The sequence below is a fragment of the Odocoileus virginianus genome, chromosome 21 (genome assembly GCF_023699985.2).
Source record: "Odocoileus virginianus isolate 20LAN1187 ecotype Illinois chromosome 21, Ovbor_1.2, whole genome shotgun sequence".
NCBI classification, from domain to species: Eukaryota; Metazoa; Chordata; class Mammalia; order Artiodactyla; family Cervidae; genus Odocoileus; species Odocoileus virginianus.
The window spans coordinates 15261411-15282025 of record NC_069694.1 but is presented as its reverse complement, the minus strand read 5'-3'; the positions used below and the strand labels follow the sequence as shown (position 1 = coordinate 15282025).

General features: G+C 36.1%; 1 protein-coding gene across 8 annotated transcripts in view; it reads left to right on the top strand.

Moving 5' to 3' along the window:
* Window positions 1-20615, top strand: part of PCDH7 (protocadherin 7) — a 449641-nt gene that overhangs the window by 58500 nt on the left and 370526 nt on the right. For 5 of the 8 annotated variants that reach the window (XM_070452064.1, XM_070452063.1, XM_070452062.1 and 2 more), the window contains exon 2: window positions 17317-17376. The exons of the other annotated variants lie outside the window; for them this stretch is intronic. In XM_070452064.1, coding sequence (XP_070308165.1) covers window positions 17317-17376 — 60 coding nt within the window. The remainder of the gene's footprint in view (window positions 1-17316; window positions 17377-20615) is intronic. 8 annotated transcript variants of the gene reach the window in all.

The following is a 20615-nucleotide window of genomic DNA, read 5'->3' as shown; positions in this document are numbered from 1 at the left end:
AGTCTGCGTTTTCTTATTCTGGCTGTTTGCTGTCCACAGGAGAGAGAAGTGGAAAGCTTCTTGTATACATAAAGGTGATTTTTCATTTGACTTTATTTTGCAAGAAGACACCTAAATTAAAAATTTCAAGAAAATATTGTATAGCCTTGAGACTTTAACTAGTTTCATATTTTCTTTAATGATTGCAGCTATCAGGAATCAGAAATAAATAGAAACTATTTTTTTGTTTAGAATTGTATAAAATTTTATTTTATAAAATTCTTCATGAAATTTTATCATAGAATCATAGAGCTAACAGTAAACCATAGAAACAGAAGGGGATTATGTGTGACCTTTTCTTATACAGCTTTTATAGATTCAGATTTTATGCAACTAACTTGGTAATATGTTTCAATGCTAAAACTAAAACAAATATCTTTATTTAGTTAGCACTCCTTGGTTGCCGGGGCTTCCCTTGTGGATCAGACAGTAAAGAGTCTGTCTGCAATGCAGGAGACCTGGGTTCAGTCCCTGGGTCTAGACGATCCCCCGGAGAAGGATGGCTACCCACTCCAGTATTCTTGCCTGGAGAATTCCATGGACAGAAGTGCCTAGTGGGCTACAGTCCCTGGACAGGACTGAGCAACTGACACTTTCACTTTCTTTGGTTTTCAGTAAGAGAAACCAGCTTAAAATATATCATGCTGAAATAGAAGTACCTGGATCTCAATCTTCATATGTGTATTCAAAGTTCAATACCACCAGCATCTGTGCTCACGCTCTCTCTCACCCTCTTCCTCTCTTCCCCTCCCTTCCTCCCTCCCTCTTTTCTTCCTTCCCTCTCTCCTTTTCTCTCTTTCTCCATCTGTCTTTTCTGTACATCCACATGTTTCTTCTTTCATTGGAGATGATCCTTTTATATTTTTCTACTCTAGATGGTAAACCATGGCTGACAGTTCCATAGTTCTTTAATTTGCATGCTACTTGCCCACCTGCCACAAGACTAGTAACTTTTCTGGGTACCAATTCCAAATGCCTGCTAGAGAAACTCTGGCTGTGCCTAGCTTAAGATCTGACTTTTTCAATCAGCCATGCCTGAGGGAGAAGGTCATGAGCAAGATATTCTAGAGAAGATTATATGAAATAATAAGAATGATCATAATAAATAAACACTTACTCTATGCCAGAAGTGAAGTCGCTCAGTTGTGTACGACTCTTTGCAACCCCATGGACTGTAGCCTAACAGGCTCCTCCGTCCATGGGATTTTCTAGGCAAGAATACTGGAGTGGGTTGCCATTTCCTTCTCCAGGAGATCTTCCCAACTCAGGGATTGAACCCGGGTCTCCCACATTGAAGGCAGACGCTTTACCATCTTAGCCACCATGGAAGTCCATTCTATGCCAGAACCTGTGTCTAAGTGTTTCACTTGCATCATCCCATGAAAATAGTTATTAGTAAAACACTGCATTTAAAGTGTCTTTGCATGCATTATATTAATCCTAAGAATCACTTCATCAATGAAATGTTGTGATTTCCATTTTATACTAAAACACTTTCGCTAAAACTTGAGTTATTATATGACAGAGTCAGAGTTCAAGCCCGTGTCTTCTGATTCCTGCTCTAGAGCCTTTTAAACATAAAAGTTGCCTCCTTTTTACAGGGTGTCAGTGATATAAAATTTTGTGAAACATGGCAGTCGATCAGATGGAGTTGCAGACTCTTATAGCCTGTATTTGGTGTGTAATCACAGGAGCCCTTATAGCTTATTTTCTTCTTTCTTATTCCCTCCCCCCTTTTGTTGGATAATCCTCTCTGATTTTCCCTTTAGCAAATACATCACTTAAGATTGCATTTAGCTGCAAGTAATAAATTAATCATGGTTAAGTGAAGGGTTTATTTTCCCCTGTAACAAGTTTCAGTAAGCTGTGGGTCAGCAGTTTTTCCTGAGGAATCATGGTACAGCTGTTCTCCTGTGCCATCATCCTTAGTTTTTATTTTCCTTTTCATATTCCCAAGGTGATTGCTGCCTTTCCTGGCACTCTGCCCCTGTTTCAGGTTAGGAGAAGAAAGAGGGGCCAAAAGGAAAAGGGAAAAAGGACAACTTCCCTTGATTTCATATGCTTTCTCTCCTAAGAATGAGTCCCTCCCCAAGAACTTTGTTCTGTATTTTATTGGCCAACATTTTGTCACATGGCTTTCCCTAGAAGAAAGCTAGATGGGAGTGAATATTTTTCTTTCTAGTTTTGATGGTGCAGGAAGACAAGAGAGTGAGCCAAACTACACCCTATGCTTTAAGGGACCAGAAAGCAGTAACTCAGTTCTGGGTTCCACATGCCTGGGAGTCCTTTCATATTGGTCTACTTCACTTGGGCATTTTCAGCATTTTCTTTGAGCAACTGAATAACTCCAGTTTCTTTTAACTCTCTTAATAGGATCACTTTCCTGCTTTGCTCTGACCTGTAGAGCCCCTTTCATTGATTTTTTTTTTTTTAATCCATAGCTCTACAAATACCCATGAGTTTACATTCCTACATATTCCCAGGAGGTCACCTGAGAATCATCCTGTTCTCCCTCTGTCCCTCTTTTACATTTTATAGATGAGGCTCAGAAGCCTGGGAAGGCAAAGATGCCTGGCAAGTGAGTGAACCTAAAATGCACTCCATGTCCCTGACTCTCAGGCCTGGCTTTTTCTAAGCATTTCTAAAGAATATCTTTGTGTTTTATATGTTCAAATTTAGGAGAAAAGTAAAACTGCTGACATATAAAGTGTTTGTTACAGGAAAATGAAAATGATCCTGAAATGACGACTCTAAAATCTCAGTTCAAGTGCTAGAAATTGGCCAGTAAAACAGGAGGTATTCTCTAGTCTTTCAAATCAGCAGATGTTTATTTAGTGCCTATTAGGCCCTAAGCACTTACAGAGGGCAGGGATATGGCAGTGAACGAGAAAGAGGAAGTTTTGCCCTCAGTTAAGTTTATATATCAGATTATATTTAATGTATGCATAGATTTTCATATTCTAATCAAATATTTACTAAAGGTTTACTCCGTTTCTTGGACAGTTCTCAATACAGGGTATACAGTTTATAACAAGAAAGACAAGGTTCTTATTCTTACTGAGCCACTGAAGCCAAAAATTACCCTGTTTTCTAGGGTTACACAATAAAAACCTCGGACCCCATCCTTTCCCTCCTGTTTATTAATCAATGCAGTAAAAGAAACACATGTATACACACACACATTTAACATTTAACTGATAGCATTTCTTAATCTAGGGAATGCAGTAAATTCTAAGCTTCTTTTAATTTCTGATACATATCCTTTGGCTGAGTATGCAATTTAGTTGGGTTTAAAATGAATCTAAATTTAAGTGAAAATTTATTGGACTGAATTGGAACAACATTGACTCTCTCTACCTTTATTCCTTTGTTTTATTGAATTTAACTTGAATGAAATCTTTTTTATTTGTCTAAGTCTATTTCTGTCTAGTAAGGAAGTTGAAATTGATCATGCCTTGACTTTGTGGGCCATCAGAGAACCATGACATTCCAGGATATTGATTTTGTGGTGTTAAAGGGTGACAGATCTAGTGTTAAAGTGCCGAGAGAGAATTGGGTTTCAGATTGTACACCATAAGCAGTCCTGGCTTTTGCTGAGGACTAGATTTTTAAAGCAATGGAAAGAATTGTAAGTCTTATGTAATTTTTATTGCATAAACTTGGAAAGATTAATTAAACCAGAAGTGTGTAATCATGCATCCAGGAGACAAAGGTCCACGTGTGATAAACATATACTCTGCATATCTATATATAGACAATTTAAAGTATGTATATATGTGTGAATAAAGGAAGTATATTCTGTGCTAAGAATATTGAGTAATATTCAAGTCAGTATGACTGAACCTTTTCAAAACATGTTTCATCTCACATTTTGGAAGTCTCTTGATGATAACAAAAGTTTTATTGTCTTTCACACCATTCTTATCATCATTATTTTGCATATTGTTACGTTGTGCTTTCACATGGTCAGGTACTAGAGGACGTGAGTTATGATGCTCACAATTCAGAGAGGCCAGAGGTCTATCTAACAAGTATAATGCTTGAGGATTTTTTGTTAATTTCTGGGACATGGAAGGTTGACAAGAACATTATAGTAGCTTGATATAGACATGATCTGAGGAAGAGTGACCATGGTCATCTTTCAATGTCCCATTTTCCTCTGTATTTGTTCTTTTTCAGTTTAATGACCTTTCATGTATGCATTGAAAATAACATTTTGATTATCTGATTATTGTGTGGAAAAACTACTGAGCTAAGTCCAGGTGTATCTCTAGAAGCTAATCAGAAGGGCACCAAATTCATTGACTTTCACTAATCCATCATAGTCATCTTTTAATTTATTTTCACATTTTCTTCCAATTTGCATTCTTGAAGAAGACTTTGACCTGTAAATAAGAATAGAATGTATTTTATAATGTATGTTTGTTCTGTTTTCTACCAACATAAGTATTTTGCTTAAGCAGATTTTCTAGAAAGTGACAGCTTTGAAAAATTGGACACAGGAGCCGCTGGAAGCATTTCAGTTCCAGACAATCTAAATAGTGCAGAAGGGGAAAATGAAATATCACTGTGTTTTAAAGATGACAGTTTTGTCAAAGATTCCCTTTCACTCTTTGGCTTAAAACAAATGGAGTAAATCAGGTATATCTGTTCAAAGTATGCATGTGCACTCTGAGGAAGCACTCCTTCCTAGCAATGTTCCTTCCGAGACAACCAATTAGAGAATTACTTTAAAAACATGTATCACAGGGTGGGTAGACTATCATTTTCTTTGCTTCATTCTTAGTTAGGCACATTTTGAGGTGATGGGATTTCACAAGTTCATAGTGTGGCTTTATGAAGAAAGGAAAAAAGAAATCTCCTGGCTTAACACCATCTGAGTATAACATTATGTACACCTATTGTATGTTCTTCAGAAATGTAATAAAGTAATTATTATTATGTGTTTGTTTGCATGTCTGTGTGTGTGAGAGAGAGAGAAAGAGAGAGAGAGTTTTAATAAACCTAAAATCATATGCTAAACATTTTCTGGTTCTATTAGAAATACAATAATACTCTACCTGAAAAAATGTTGTTTAGTGTATTTGAAAAGGTATAGCAAATTTGATAAAACCTGCTTTTCAGAACAATTGTATCACTAGAGAGGCAGTAGAGAGTAGTCAGTTAAAAGCAGAGACACAAAGATGAGACTTCTTGGGCTTAAAATTCCAGCACTGCCATTTTTAGAACTGTGTTTTAAGCAAGTTAATTTCTCTGTTCTTGAGTCCCTTCTTTGTTAAGTGAGGTTAATAATATTATCTACTTCCTAGGGACTGCATGCATTAGCCTGAGCTCTCGTAAACACTCAATAGAGTGTTAGTTATTATTAGCAATTGAAAACACTTATCATATTATGAAGCCAGGGATAGAAGCATATTTTTTTTAAAGTAATTCAGAGGACAAATTAAAAGCTCAAAATTTTAAGGAAGTCCATAATATATAGATTATGTTTTTTTAAAGACAATAGTAAATGAATAGTGATCACATTTTTTTCTTCTAACAAAAGAAGCACTGTGATTATCTTTTATATCTTACACATATTCTTTAACATACTTTAAGAATTATACTATAAGAAAGTCACTGGTAATTTCCATCTTTCAGATTTCATACAATAGTTAGTTAACTGATTTCATGTTCATAGGTTATTCTGTTTTTTGTTTTGCTACTGTTAGAGATAGCAGTCTTGTAAATGACTGTATATTTTAACTACAATTTGTTCCCACTCAACTGTGGCAAGAGTGGTTATGTTAGTATTGTTCCTCTCTGAAACAACTTTGATTTAATATGCCACATTTGTTAGTTTTCTGTTCACTCACATGCTTAAATTGTCTCCTATCAAAGAATACCTGATAATATGCTTTATCTGGATTATCACCTAAATCTGTCCCATGAAAAAGATTGATTCATTATGGCTTCCATAAAAAAAATCTTATAACATGATCTATTTATACATTTTACTTCATTTTAGGGCCTATCAGCTTTTCATATTAATAGGATTGTCATTTTTATGTATGGAAGGATTCTTGGTATGGTTTGGCCCTGAGCCATAATATTACCTATCCTCTTAACTCTTTGAAAACATTGACTTATGTTCATTGCATTAGTGTAGGCTTAATTTTATTTCATGTCCAAGATGACAAAGGTCACTTCATTAGGCACCTCATTTAACTTTTCCTCCTATAATTTTCTGGTATCTTATACTAAGTATCATAAAAAAAAAAAAAAGAATGTTCTGCTCCCATTAAGAAAAAGTGAGATGAGAACAAAGCCAATTATTTGCAGCACATAAAATCCTTATGATAATTTGGTAGACTTTAATTAAACTAATACATCACACTGCACGTATAAGACAAAGGAGCAAAAAAGAAGCAAATAATCTTTTCTATGTTAAAAACACCATATTGCTTTTTGATTAAGTTCCTTAAGACTTGTGACCTATTTTAAAGTGTAAGATTTGCAGTCCTTTTCATACAAAGCATATTAAAAAATTCTATGCAATATTGATTGGAACCATCCCCCCAAAAATTTGAAATGAAGCTATAAAGAAGTTTGACTTAAAGTAATTTTTATTAATTTCTTAAGATTTTTCAAATGTTTCAAAATAAAAAGAGATTCTGTAACTTAGCCCACACAGAAACATTTTTGCTACAAAGAATCTCATTTTCGTATTTATCATATAATTGCCATTGGTTGTTTTTGATGAACCCACTGACATTATTAGTGCAAAGTACACTGTAAATTAAAAAGAAGTCTATCCAACTTGTATGTCTTCCCTGCATTTCACAACTGAACTGTCCTGAAATGAGAGCTACTTGGTCTTTAAATCATCTCATCTCCCAGTTTTACATTTCTTTGAGATGTAATTCTCATAAATTAAGTGGAAATAAACTACTGATTTGGGAGCAAGAGCATTTAGTTTTAGTCCTACATTTGCAGTGTTACACTAAATGTCTTATCATCCCCTTGGGACTCAGTGTTACCACTGGTAAAGTGAATAATTTGGTAGAGGGTGGTTTCAGGTGAGTTCCTTATCTCTGAAATTGTACTTCTGTATTAATTGCTGATATAATATCTTTCTATGTCCTAAAAGTCATTATGTTAATATACTCATGTCAGTCCTTAAATCAGTGCCTCTTAGTATTTCTGAAAGTACTTGTAAAAAACTTTCCTAGAAATTTCTAATGATCAGAGAGCATAGATTTTTTAGAGCTGATCGACCACAAATCACATTAAAAGAGAAGTATATTCAACTTAGAAAGCCCTGGGAGTTGGTGATGGACAGGAAAGCCTAGCGTGCTACAGTCCATAGCGTCTCAAAGAGTCAGACACAACCGAGCGACTGAACTGAACTGAACTGAACTGCAAACACACTCATGGTGTCAGTTCTTACACTTTTAACATTATTTTTCATGAGCAAAAAATCATTGGTTGGATTTTGTAATTTTGTCCTATCGCACATTTACTTTTTCAAGACAGTTAAAACTCACTGGACATTACCTTCCCTTCCCTGGTAGTGTATCAGACTCTTAGTAAGTTTTTTCATTATCTAAAAACACTTTGGCTGCTTTCTACTCCCCTCTGTGAGTGTTTAAGGCTCACAAAGAAGATCTCAATATTTGGGGCACACAATTGCAATTTCAGTGGCATTTAAGAACAGTCGAGATTGCTATTCACTTCACCTTTTCATTAATATCTAGTCTCTCTTTCTTCAGCAACTTATTGCTTTGGCACATGAATACCAGTCAGTTCTGCTTTTGTTTCCAAAGGTGGTCAATACCATCCTCTGAGGAGGATAATGGTGACACCTTAAGCTAACATCATTTTACGTTTTATTCTGAGCTTTAAGAATGGAGATGCATGAATGGTCAACTTTGACCGTATGTAATTGGCACTGTAAGCTGAGGTTCAGTCAGTTCAGTTCAGTTGCTCAGTCATGTCCAACTCTTTGCAACCCCACGGCCTGCAGCACGCCAGGCCTCCCTGTCCATCACCAACTCCCGGAGTTTACTCAAACTCATGTTCATTGAGTTGGTGATGTCATCTAACCATCTCATCCTCTGTTCCCCTTTTCCTGCAGCCTTCAATCTTTCTCAGCATCAGGGTTTTTTCCAATGAGTCAGTTCTTCGCATGAGGTGGCCAAAGGATTGGAGTTTCAGCTTCAGCATCAGTCCTTCCAATGAATATTTAGGACTGATTTCCTTCAGGATGGACTAGTTGGATCTCCTTGCAGTCCAAGGGACTCTCGAGTCTTCTCCAACACCACAGTTCAAAAGCATCAATTCTTCAGCCTACAGCTTTCTCTATAGTCCAACTCTCACATCCATACATGACTACAGGAAAACCAGAGCTTTGACTAGACGGACATTTGTTGTCAAAGCAGTGTCTCTGCTTTTTAATAAGCTGTCTAGATTGGTCATAACTTTTCTTCCAAGGAGCAAGCATCTTTTAATTTCATGGCTGCAGTCACCATCTGCAGTGATTTTGGAGCCTCAAAAAATAAAGTCTCTCACTATTCCCATAATATTTCCCCATTTATTTGTCATGAAATGATGGGGCTGTATGCCATGATCTTAGTTTTCTGAATGTTTAGTTTTAAGCCAGCTTTTTCACTCTCCTCTTTCACTTTCATGAAGAGGCTCTTTAGTTCTTCTTTGCTTTTTGCCATGAGGGTGGTGTCATCTGGTTATCTGAGATTATTGATATTTCTCCTGGCAATCTTGATTCCAGCCTGTACTTCATCCAGCCCAGAATTTCACATGATGTACTATGCATAGAAGTTAAATAAGCAGGGTGACAATACACAGCATTGATGTACTCCTTTCCCAATTTGGAACCAGTCTTTTGTTCCATGTCCAGTTCTAACTGTTGCTTCCTGACCTGCATACAGATTTCTCAGGAGGCAGGTCAGGTGGCCTGCTATTCCTATCTCTTGAAGAATTTTCCACAGTTTGTTGTGATCCACACAGTCCAAGGCTTTCGCATGGTCAACAAAGCAGAAGCAGATGTTTTTCTGGAACTTTCTTGCTTTTTTCGATGATCCAGCGGAAGTTGGCGATTTGATCTCTGGTTCCTCTACCATCTCTAATCCAGCTTGAACATCTGAAAGTTCACGGTTCATGTACTATTGAAGCCTGGCTTGGAGAATTTTGAGCATTAATTTCCTAGCATGTGAGATGAGTGCAATTGTGTGGTAGTTTGAGCATTCTTTGGCATTGCCTTTCTTTGGGATTGGAATGAAAACTGACCATTTCCAGTCCTGTGGCCACTGCTGAGTTTTCCAAATTTGCTGGCATATTGAGTGCAGCACTTTCACAGCATCATCTTTTAGGATTTGAAATAGCTCAACTGGAATTCCATCACCTCCACTAGCTTTGTTTGTAGTGATGCTTCCTAAGGCCCACTTGACTTCACATTTCAGGATGTCTGGCTCTAGGTGAGTGATCACACCATCATGATTATCTGGGTTGTGAAGATGTTTTTTTGTATTGTTCTTCTGTGTATTCTTGCTACCTCTGCTTAATATCTTCTGCTTTTGTTAGGTCCATAATATCCTGTCCTTTATTTTGTCCATCTCTGCATGAAATGTTCCCTTGGTATCTCCAATTTTCTTGAAGAGATCTCTAGTCTTTCCCATTCTCTTTCTTTCCTCTATTTCTTTGCATTGATCACTAGGGAGGCTGTCTCATCTATCCTTGCTATTCTTTGGAACTCTGCATTCAAATGGGAATGTCCTTCCTTTTCTCTTTTGCCTTTTTCTTCTTTTCAGAGCTATTTGTAAGACCTCTCAGACAGCCACTTTGTTTTGTTTTTGTTTTTTTCATTTCTTTTTCTTGGGGATGGTCTTGCTCCCTGTCTCCTGTACAATGTCATGAACCTCTGTCCATAGTTCTTCAGGCACTCTATCTATCAGATCTAGTCCCTTGAATCTATTTCTCACTTCCACTGTATAATTGTAAAGGATTTGATTTAGGTCATACCTGAATGATCTAGTGGTTTTCCCTACTTTCTTCAATTTAAGTCTGAATTTGGCAATAAAGATTTTATGATCTGAGCCACTGTCACATCCCGGTCTTGTTTTTGCTGACTGTATAGAGCTTTTCCATCTTTGGCTGCAAAGAATATAGTCAATCTGATTTCGGTATTGACTGTCTGGCGATGTTCATGTGTAGAGTCTTCTCTTGTGTTGTCGGAAGAGGGTGTTTGCTATGACCAGTGCGTTCTCTTCACAAAACTCTATTAGCCTTTGCCCTGCTTCAATCTGTGCTCCAAGGCCAAATTTGCCTGTTACTCCAGGTATTTCTTGACTTCCTACTTTTGTGTTCCAGTCGCCTATAATGAAAAGGACAATTTTTTGGGTGTTAGTTCTAGAAGGACTTGTAGGTCTTCATAGAACCATTCAACTTCAGCATTACTGGTCAGGTCGTAGACGTGGGTTACCATGATATTGAATGGTTTGCCTTGGAAACAAACAGAGATCATTCTGTCATTTTTGAGATCGCATCCAAGTACTGCATTTCGGACTAAAATTTGTTGACTATGATGGCTATTCCATTTCTGCTAAAGGATTCTTGCCCACAGTAGTAGATTTAATGATCATCTGAGTTAAATTCACTCATTCCAGTTCATTTTAATTTGCTGATTCCTAAAATGTCAATTTTCACTATTGCCATCTCCTGTTTGACCACTTCCAATTTGCCTTGATTCATGGATCTATCATTCCAGGTTCCTATGCAATATTGCTCTTTACAGCATCAGACTTTACTTCCCTCACCAGTCATGTCCATAATTGGGTGTTGCTTTTGCTTTGGCCCCGTCTCTTCATTCTTTCTAGAGTTATTTCTCCACTGATCTCCAGTAGCATATTGGGCGCCTACCAATCTGTGGAGTTCATCTTTCAGTGTCCTATCTTTTTGCCTTTTCATACTGTTCATAGGGTGCTCAAGGCAAGAATATTGAGGTGGTTTGCCATTCCCTTCTCCAGCATTCTTGCCTGGAGAATCCCATGGACAGAGGAGCCTGGCGGGCTACAGTCCATTGGGTCGCAAAGAGTTGGACATGACTGAGTGACTCACTTCCACTTTCACTCTCTGGTGGGGCACGTTTTGTCAGTAGACTGAGGCTGAGGTTCAGTCTAGTGTTTTTGCTTCCTTAATGCCTAGCAGTCTGAGGGCTTTCCTGATAGGTCAGTTGGTAAAGAATCTGCCTGCAATGCAGGAGACCCTGGTTCAATTCCTGGGTCAGGAAGATCAGCTGGAGAAGAGATAGGCTACCAAGTCCAGTATTCTTTGGGGTCCCCTGTGGCTCAGCTGGTAAAGAATATGCCCTCAATGTGCGAGACCTGGGCTTGATCCCTGTGTTGGGAAGATCCCCTTAAGAAGGGAAAGGCTACCTATTCCAATATTCTGGCCTGGAGAATCCCATGGACTGTATAGTCCATGGAGTCCCGAAGTGTTGAACAAGACTGAGCCACTTTCACTTTCAGTCTGTTTGAATTGATCCCTGTCCCTCCCTTGTTTAGAAAGAGTGTTCCTGTAAAATGTTATTTAGAAATAAAACAAGAAAAAATAAAATTGTGAATTTAGATGTACACAATTTAACCTTTAGGAATAGGTGGTTCTAGAGCAGGAATCCTCAAATACTTGATTATGTTAGTTTTAACAAACTGGCAATTTTTGCTCTCTCTGACTTTTGACAGTTACTTTGTGTTTCTAATTTAGGATATTCAGGAGTTTGTTGTCATTGCTTTTAATTATTACATTGCATCCTTTTATATGTAGACTTGATCTAAGTAGAGAAAACAGCTTGGGGTGAGGTTGAATGGAATTACAGAAATCTCTGATTTAGGCAGGGAAATCCACTCACTGCCTCCTGACTTCACCACCCATCTCCCTCACAGGTTTCTTCTTGGAATGCAGTTTTCCCTCATTTCCGTAGATGTCAAGCTTATCTGGCTTTTAAGACCCAACTCGGGTTCAGTTAGTCCAGGAGCCCTCTTTCTTCTCTCACCACCGTCTCTTCTCACTCTTCAGAGCTCTCATAGTTTGACCTCCTGGGTTCTCGTGTTTTCCTCCTCAAGATTAATCATCAGTTTATACGTATATATTTGTATACATAAAAATTTCCTCAGAGGCAAGACTGTGACTTTTGTTTCTTTGTATTTCCCCCATGCCTCCCACAATGTCTTTCACATGATTCGACTCTGTAACCTTTGGCATTCTTTCTAACACTGAGATTCCATGATTCTGACAACCAGTCAGTCAATAACTATCGATTTCTTGGCTATCCAACCCAGGGCATTCTTTTGTTAGAGCCCACATCATTCATAGTCTGTAGTGAGAGCAAATTCTCTATGATGTGGAAGTGGTATGATATTATCCAATCCCTTTCCTTCCATGGCCAATTCAGAGGTTGACTCACCATCTTAAAAGCCCTCTTTGCCACAAAATGTAGATTAAATAGTGCTAATGAATGGCCTTTGTGTGTGTGTGTGTGTGTGTGTGTGTGCACTCTTACACATGTAAATGGTTATAAACACCCCTTTCTTTGATTGGGTGGAATTTGTCTTATTTATTCCTTTCCTTCCTATTTTTTTTTTGTCAGTTTAGACAACCTTCAGATATGTTGAAGTTGCTTCTTATGTATTCACAAATTTAAGTAATTATGATAGAATCCTGACTCTGATAAATACACAGGCTTCTAGAACTGAGTTTTGTAACACACTCATTTATAATAGTATAGAAAGCTTGCATAGTTTTGTTTATTCCTGAAACAATGACAAAATAGAGACATTTTCAGTTATAACTTAGATGTATATTTTTAAAAGATTCAAAGTCAAATTTAAAAACAATTATCTACAAACATAATGCTGAGGAAAAACAATCTTTGATTAATAACCAAAGTCTTGGTTTGGGGCCCTGATTCTCCCATTATCTATGTGATTTTTATATAAGAAGATTAGGCTCTCTGATCTTTAATTCCCTCATATGTAAAATGAGCAAACTTATAATTGCTACTTCACAAGGACTTTGTGAGGGAAAGTTAAATAATTAAGTGCAATCTTGTAATAAACATCTATGCAGATGATATAGTAACTAATAATTATAATTTATGAGTTTTGGTACCTCATTTATATGTCAAAATGGAGTAAAACATGATCATATCATTCAGAATTATCCTCATAGTCCTCCATTCACCAAATCCCATGTTAACATCTGTCCTACTTTCTATTTCAAATGATTTTCCATTATTTTTTTAAATAATAAACTTTCAGTCTTGATGATGGCTCTCCCTTGACTTAGCTTTGATATTATGCATTTGCTCTAAAATATGAAAATCCACTTTCTGTTCCTAGATTGCAGAAACTACCATCAATTGCATTTTCTGTGTCATGGAATAGACTCTACTTTTTATATGATGCCTTTCACTTTCACCTAGATCTTAACATCAGTCAGAGAAAAAACAATGAATATTCATAGATCCTTTTACATATTGCCAATTATATGCAAACACATTCAACAGACACTTGTACTTAATCTATACCAATTACATAGGTGTGTGACTTAGTTTTGAAGCATGCCTAATAAAAATAAGTACAAAATAGATACATGTTCCTTTCAAAATATATACATTTCCTTGTTTATGATTGGAATTTTTTCAGAATTATTAAGAGAGTGTTTATTCCTTTGTATGCGTGTTCCTTGTATTCTTGTACTTAAATCTGAATCTTATTCTCTGCATAATTCAGCTTTGTTTTCCAGGCACTAGTCAGGGAGAAGGCCAGAGAAATCTGGAAAAGTAGAACAAAGCTTTTATCATTTAACTTTTTATTGATATTTTTTCAATTAATTTATTTATTTTAATTGGAGGATAAAATTGCTTTACAATTTAGTGATGGTTTTTGAGAATTAATTCCAAGCTTATTTCAGTCTCTTTGATTAGGAAATGAAAACTGAGTGAGATATAGAGATGGCCTGGTAAAACGTGCTCCAGGAATGGCTTGGTTTCATCTTGTGTGTGTGTGTGTGTGTGTGTGGCTTGTTGCCTGGGTGATAAAAAAAATTGAAGAGAATGGCTGGAAGGGGAAGACAAAAGCTGCGTCTATACAACTTCAGCAGAATTGGACCTGACTGAAAGATTGGTTTGGTCTGATTTACTGGAGCCTATCTCTTCAGTGGCAGTGATCTGAAAATTGCTTCCAGGGCCATTTTAATTAGCTGATTCAAATCAAAACAAACCAATCCTGGTAACATCCATTTCTGCCCTGGCCCCTCATCAATGACTGTTTGCAGAATGGTGATTCCTAAGTAGTTCTCCGTGAGCTCAATAAGTGATTTGAGGTATGCATTTTTGTTTTTAAACATGAATCTTTAATGGTAAGGAAAGAATCCACTTTCTTGGCTTTAGTGACAGGTGAATATTAGTGCATAGCTGCATTTGTTCAATGCATCAAAGCTTGAAACCACAAACGTGAAACCTGCCCTTCCATAGTTAATTTATGACATGAGAGAGCTCTATTCCTCAGGAATATTTTAATAAGAGGATTTCATTATGTTTCATGGCAATGTGGTAAATGCATTCTGTGTTTTTTGGGTATGCTTTTAAAAGTATGTCAAGTCTTGAAAATAGAAGATGAAACACTTTGATGCCTCTGATTTCCTATGTTTTTATTGTTTTACTTATTCGCTTATTGAAAACCTTGCAGAACATTTTAAATAGAATATTCCCTTTAAGGAAAGAAAAGTGACTGTTATATGGAAAAGGTTAAAAAGGGAAAATTAATGAAATTTTAAATGGACAGGCTAAGTTTAAAAAAATAGAAAAAGTGGGTAAAATAAAATGATAATAAAATGAAGAATGTTTACTACAGCTTAAAAATATCTGTTTCATAATCTATCATATGACAAATAATAGAAAGTCAAAAACAGGATTTCAAAATATTAAAATTAGACAAAAGTGGTACTATGATGTGACCAGTATTGTGATTTGTTTAGCTAGCTATTTCCAACAGATATTCATTCATTAGAGCAGTTTTATTGAGAGACAACCATGTACCAACATTGAGAATAAAGTAGTGAATGATGGAAATGAGGTTTGTTCTCCTAGACTACATTGTAGCCTTGACAGGATGAGACAGTTAAGTGAATAACGCCACAAAGATAATTGTGTGTGTGTGTGTCTGTGTAGGGTTCCTGGTCAGTCGCTAAGTTGGGTTCCTCTCTTTGTGACCCCATGGACTATAGCCTGCCAGGCTCCTCTGTCCATGGGATTCTCCAGGCAAAGATATGGACTTCCCAGGTTGCTCAGTGGTAAAGAAGCTGCTTGCTAATATAGGAGTCTCAGAGAATGTGGGTTTGATTCCTGGGTCTGGAAGATCCCCTGGAGGAGGAAATGGCAACCCTCTCCAGGATTCTTGCCTGAAGAATCCCATAGACAGAGGAGCCTGGTGGGCTACAGTCCATAGGATCGCAAAGAGTCAGACGTGACTGAGCAATTTAGCACGACCATGATAGGTAGTACCTAACAGGATGATCTAATGTAGTCTAGTTGTGTATTATGGCTATGTCATTCTCATTGGTTTGGAAATAAAAAACTGTATCTGAAACTTTTAAATATATAGTTTTTATTTTTGTATAAAGCAGTATTTAAATGACAAATGTAGTGTATGGTTTGTGTTCTTATTATATAATCTATGTTCATCTTAGGGCTTCCCAGATAGCACTAGTGGTAAAGAACCTGCCTGCCAATGTAGGAAACATAAGTGATGCAGGTTCAATCCCTGGGTGGGGAAGATCCTCTGGAGAAGGAAATGGCAACCCACTCCAGTAATCTTGCCTGGAAAATCCCATGGACAGAGGAGCCTGGTGAGTTACAGTCCACAGGGTTGCAAAGAGTTGGACAGGACTGAAGCAACTTAGCACATGTTCATCTTAAACTTACAATTTAAATCATGAAAACTCACTTAGCACAGATTCCATGGTAAACTTGTCTTCTGTGTGTTATTGGCCAAAATATCTTAAATTTTGTTATGTTTTAAAACTTGCTAGAGAAAGAAAATATACTTTTTATTTCTAAGAAAAGATAAAATTTAACTTAATAAATTAAGGCATTTTAAAGCTGCTTAAATTTATACAGCTAATATGGATAATCTGTAGTCAGAACAATTTTTTAAGCACCTTATGCTCTTGAATATAAGCAATTTTTAAATTAGCCATTACTTTTTTGTTCCATTTACTTTCAAATGTGAGTTAGTTGATTATTCAGTGAAAGAATTCATTTACTTCTTTTCTAACCTTGATTCTCATGTGCTGATGCATTGTGACATTGGAAATTAGGTGCAGTACTAATTTTTTTTTTAATTCTTAAAACATTCTAATTCTTTTGGTAGCAAACTGTAGCATTTTTATTTTATGGAAGTGATTTATTATCCTTTTTGACAGTGTTCAAACTCACTAAAGCTTTTACTGACATCAATTGCATCATTAAACTAGAAACAATATTCTGTGCATTTTTTGTCAGAGAGCAGAAATCAGACTATTGGTCAGGCTCAAATTCAAAGCAATAAGTATTCAGTACTATTTAAAACTCAAATTGGCACCAAAACATTTTAAAGGAGTATTATCATTACTTTCATTTGTAAAAAACAATGCCTTTTTATGGTCAGATTTTTGAAGGGAATAGTTTTAATAATTCATCCTTGACCATAAATCAGTGAACCATTTACTGATGATGTGTAAAATGCTCAGATTTCCATGATTGCGTTAGAGACTAGAGAGCTACTTTGATGGGTGTGAACATTCAGATCAAGCTCACCTCCCAGAGATTTTAGGGACAGTAAATTGTAAAAGAACTGATAACAAAATTACCATTTCATTCTTATTTGTATTTATAATATAAATAAAGCCAACAACACCTCCTTCCCTGACAGCCCCTCTCCTTTAAATACTCAAAGCCTGGAAAACAATAATTCAATGTTTCTTTTACCATGCAAATATCTCTTGTCAAAGACAGAATCCAAGAAATTAGCCAACAGCATCGATCTAGATGCCCTAGGGTTGTTAATTGTAGCTGGAACTGTTATGTCTCTATGACTTCTAAAAGAGGTTATGGCCACTGCAAATACATCTTAAAGAAGGAAAGAATACTATCAGCCAAAATATGCATCCAAGTTTTGGATCTAGGCTAGCAAAACCCTACTCACATCCCTGTAAAGCAGACATATATTTTTGTATTTTTTATAGGTGGATACATTGCAGACCACGAAACCCTCTGGCCACATTGAGGAATCGTGTAAAATGAATGTATGTGCTCGTAAGTGAAATCCATGGAATGTTCCAACTAAAGGTGTTGGATCCTAATAAACCTGGATTAGTCCTGTGTAAAAAGAAATCGATTCCCAAGGGGCAGGACCACTAGCTGAGTAAAATGAAGCTCTGATTTGGAAGAAAACAAAATGGCTTTAAAATAAATTCTCGGCAAAAAAGGAATCAAACTATAATTTGCAAACAGTTGAAAAAGAAAATTAAGCTCTCAGTATAGAATAAAGAAGGGATGTGAGAGAGGTTTTACAGTCTTATCAATTACAATGGAGAAACTGAATCAAATATCATCACATTCAAGAGTATGAAAAGAACAGGAAATCCTTTTCCTTTGGTTTGCACTTGAAAGGACTCAAGCAAAGAGTGGAGAAACATATCCTCTTACTGTTTATAGTTAATAAGATGGAAATTATTATAGATGCGATTTCATTTGCCTTGCTTGAACTAATTGGATGCATTGTGTAGAAATTACCTGAGCCTGTGCTAGATCAACAAAGAAAATGGAAACGTATACCTCAGGACTGAATTCTGAGAAAATTAGATTGTTCCATACTATTTCACAAGGCTAAGAAGAAATACTACTGCCAATCAGGGAAAATCAGAAACTAATGGACATACGAGATCAATCGGATACTTGTTGAAACAGAGTTTATTATGGTGTAAAAGCAGAAGATCATGATATATCTCACAGACATTTGATACAATTTCTGATTGAATTTAGGGTAAACCCGGTTAAGTGTTATAGAAATGTATGGCCACTATTTAATAGGAAATTGGCCTTTTACATTTGTGGTCCTATGCATTTAGGTATGCAGAGGAGGACTTTTAAGATTTTATTAAAGGTGAATTGCATGTGGGAAGTAACTCTTTGCATTATAGTTACTTACTCAATTGAAGATACTGTATAAAGTCTGATTTGTGTATGGGCGTGAGTGTATATGTATGCATTTGTGTGTGTGCCTGTATGTATCAATGGGAGAAGGTAAAACTTAACGATTGACATTTGCACTTTGGTTTGTTACCTAGAATGTAAAGAGGTAGAGTAAACCGTCTTAAGCCATTTCCTATGTGTCATGATCATATTAAAGATTATTATTCACAAAAGAGGCAGTTCTGAAGATAGAATGACTACTGCAAAGGCTCTCCAATTACGTATAATATTTAATGCAATTGAACCATTTAAATTAAGATAGTACTGATGTCTGAAAATAATGAGAGTAGGTTCCTGTGAAATCAGTTTGAAAACAGTTGGAAAGTCCTACTATATTCCTTAAGATTTTTTTACTCAGCGACAGAGAATGTGAATCACGGATGCTCTTATAGATGAGACTGGGGAAATATTTGTGTTCTAACTTTTAAATATGCCAATAAATTACATGTGTTTCTTCCCCACTTTTTTTCAATCTGGATTATACAAGTGACCATGCATTAACATAGATTAGATAGTATTTCAAACAGATTGATGTATTTTTTGAGGTCACTATGTGCCATAATAATTTTGAAACTATTGTACTCTGGTATTTATGTTCATTTCTCTTTATCTTACTGATTAACTTTAGAGTTGAAATTTTTACCTTCTTTCTATGTGACAATCAACTGAAGCTGATACCCTATCTATACTTTTACAGGGATTTTGGTTTTTATGCTATTATAATAAATTATGTCTACAAGCTGTATAATTCTATTGTATTGAATATTTTTCTGTGGCCAAAATAATAAAGAAGTCTACTTTATAAAATGTCTGTATTTTTAGTAGTCTCTTAAAACAAAATGAGATGTAAAGTGTATTTATGTTGCTGGTTTTAAACTATATTTTCTGCATCTTTACAATTTGAAAGTGAAAAGCTTAGCCTCTTAAGATAAAGAGAAAAGGTTTGACAGAGAGATATTTGAGAATGTTTGGAGAATAGCACCCTGAACAGGGTCAGGAGTCTTGATGCCAAATTTTATTCTGGTGCTAAATAGCCAGACTTGAGGATACATTTTTTGCATTACCCGGTGCTAAGCTCTCTCACCCATAAATGATGGGTTTGGACTGAACTATCAATTTTAAAATCATTTGCATTCTTAACTCCTGATAAATTAACTTAATTCTTAGGTTTTGATATCTTAGAAATATTAACACCATGCTATAGAATAGTGATTATATCAATAATAAATAGTGATCATCCTTATTAAGAGACTCACATGCTGTTTTCCACTTAAATTGACCCAAATCTCAACCTATGCCTTAGGACCAAGAAAAAATATGAATTTACAGTTGTTGCTGTTCCAGCCTTAGCTTGACTTAATAGAGATATGCACTGACATACAAATAATCACGTCTGGAATCAATAGCTCCCTCTAAGTTAACTGAACCAAGCGGCGCCCAAGTACAAAATCACTCAATTTGTAATAGAGGAAACCTTTTTGTACCTCACTGAGTTGAATGCATTCCCTGGCAGAATGTATTAAAGATCTAGAACCAGTTTTTCTTGCTCTTTACCTCTCAAGGATTGATCAGCACATGAAGGTCTCTATAACTTCAAAGGCATTTCTGGACTTGGATCAGCCTGATTGGTTTCAGAAGAGAAAGAAATGCTAGCCCCTGATGTTTATTGCCGCAGGCTCTTTCCTCTAATAGTAATTCTCTGTTTAGGAGAAGCAACTGGCAGAGAAGTCTTACAACTGTTCTGATTTCACGATTGTTTATTCACAAAGTGCCTCACACAGAAAAACAGTACTTTTATTTTAGTTTCCTGCTACTACTCCAACTGAGAAAGGTCAGAGAAACAGTGGGAAGCAAAATGAAAGCATATATATCTTGTGGATTTTTTTTCATTGCAGCATACTGACTTGCAAAATAGTGTCATTTTCAATATCACAAAGATGGCATGGATAATCTTCAGGGATCTTTATGCAGAGATTGATCACTCTGAATTTTTTTTTTTTTCATTTAGGTGAACTTCTAGCCATTTATGGAACTGATATTGATAATAAAATTTAATTTTGTTAATTTAGTCTTTATTTTGCAAGATTAAAAATTTAAATGGGACCTATTAAGCCTCTCCCAAGTCCTAGTATCTCTACTTGAAACTTCTGTACTTGTCCTTTGCCTCTATCCATTTGGAAAAAAAAGAGAGGAGGGAGAGGAGACTAGACTTGGCTTCAGGGAAAGGCTACACAGAGCAGTAAAATTGTGAATGGGAATTCCATTTGAAAAATTATGTCCAGAATTCATC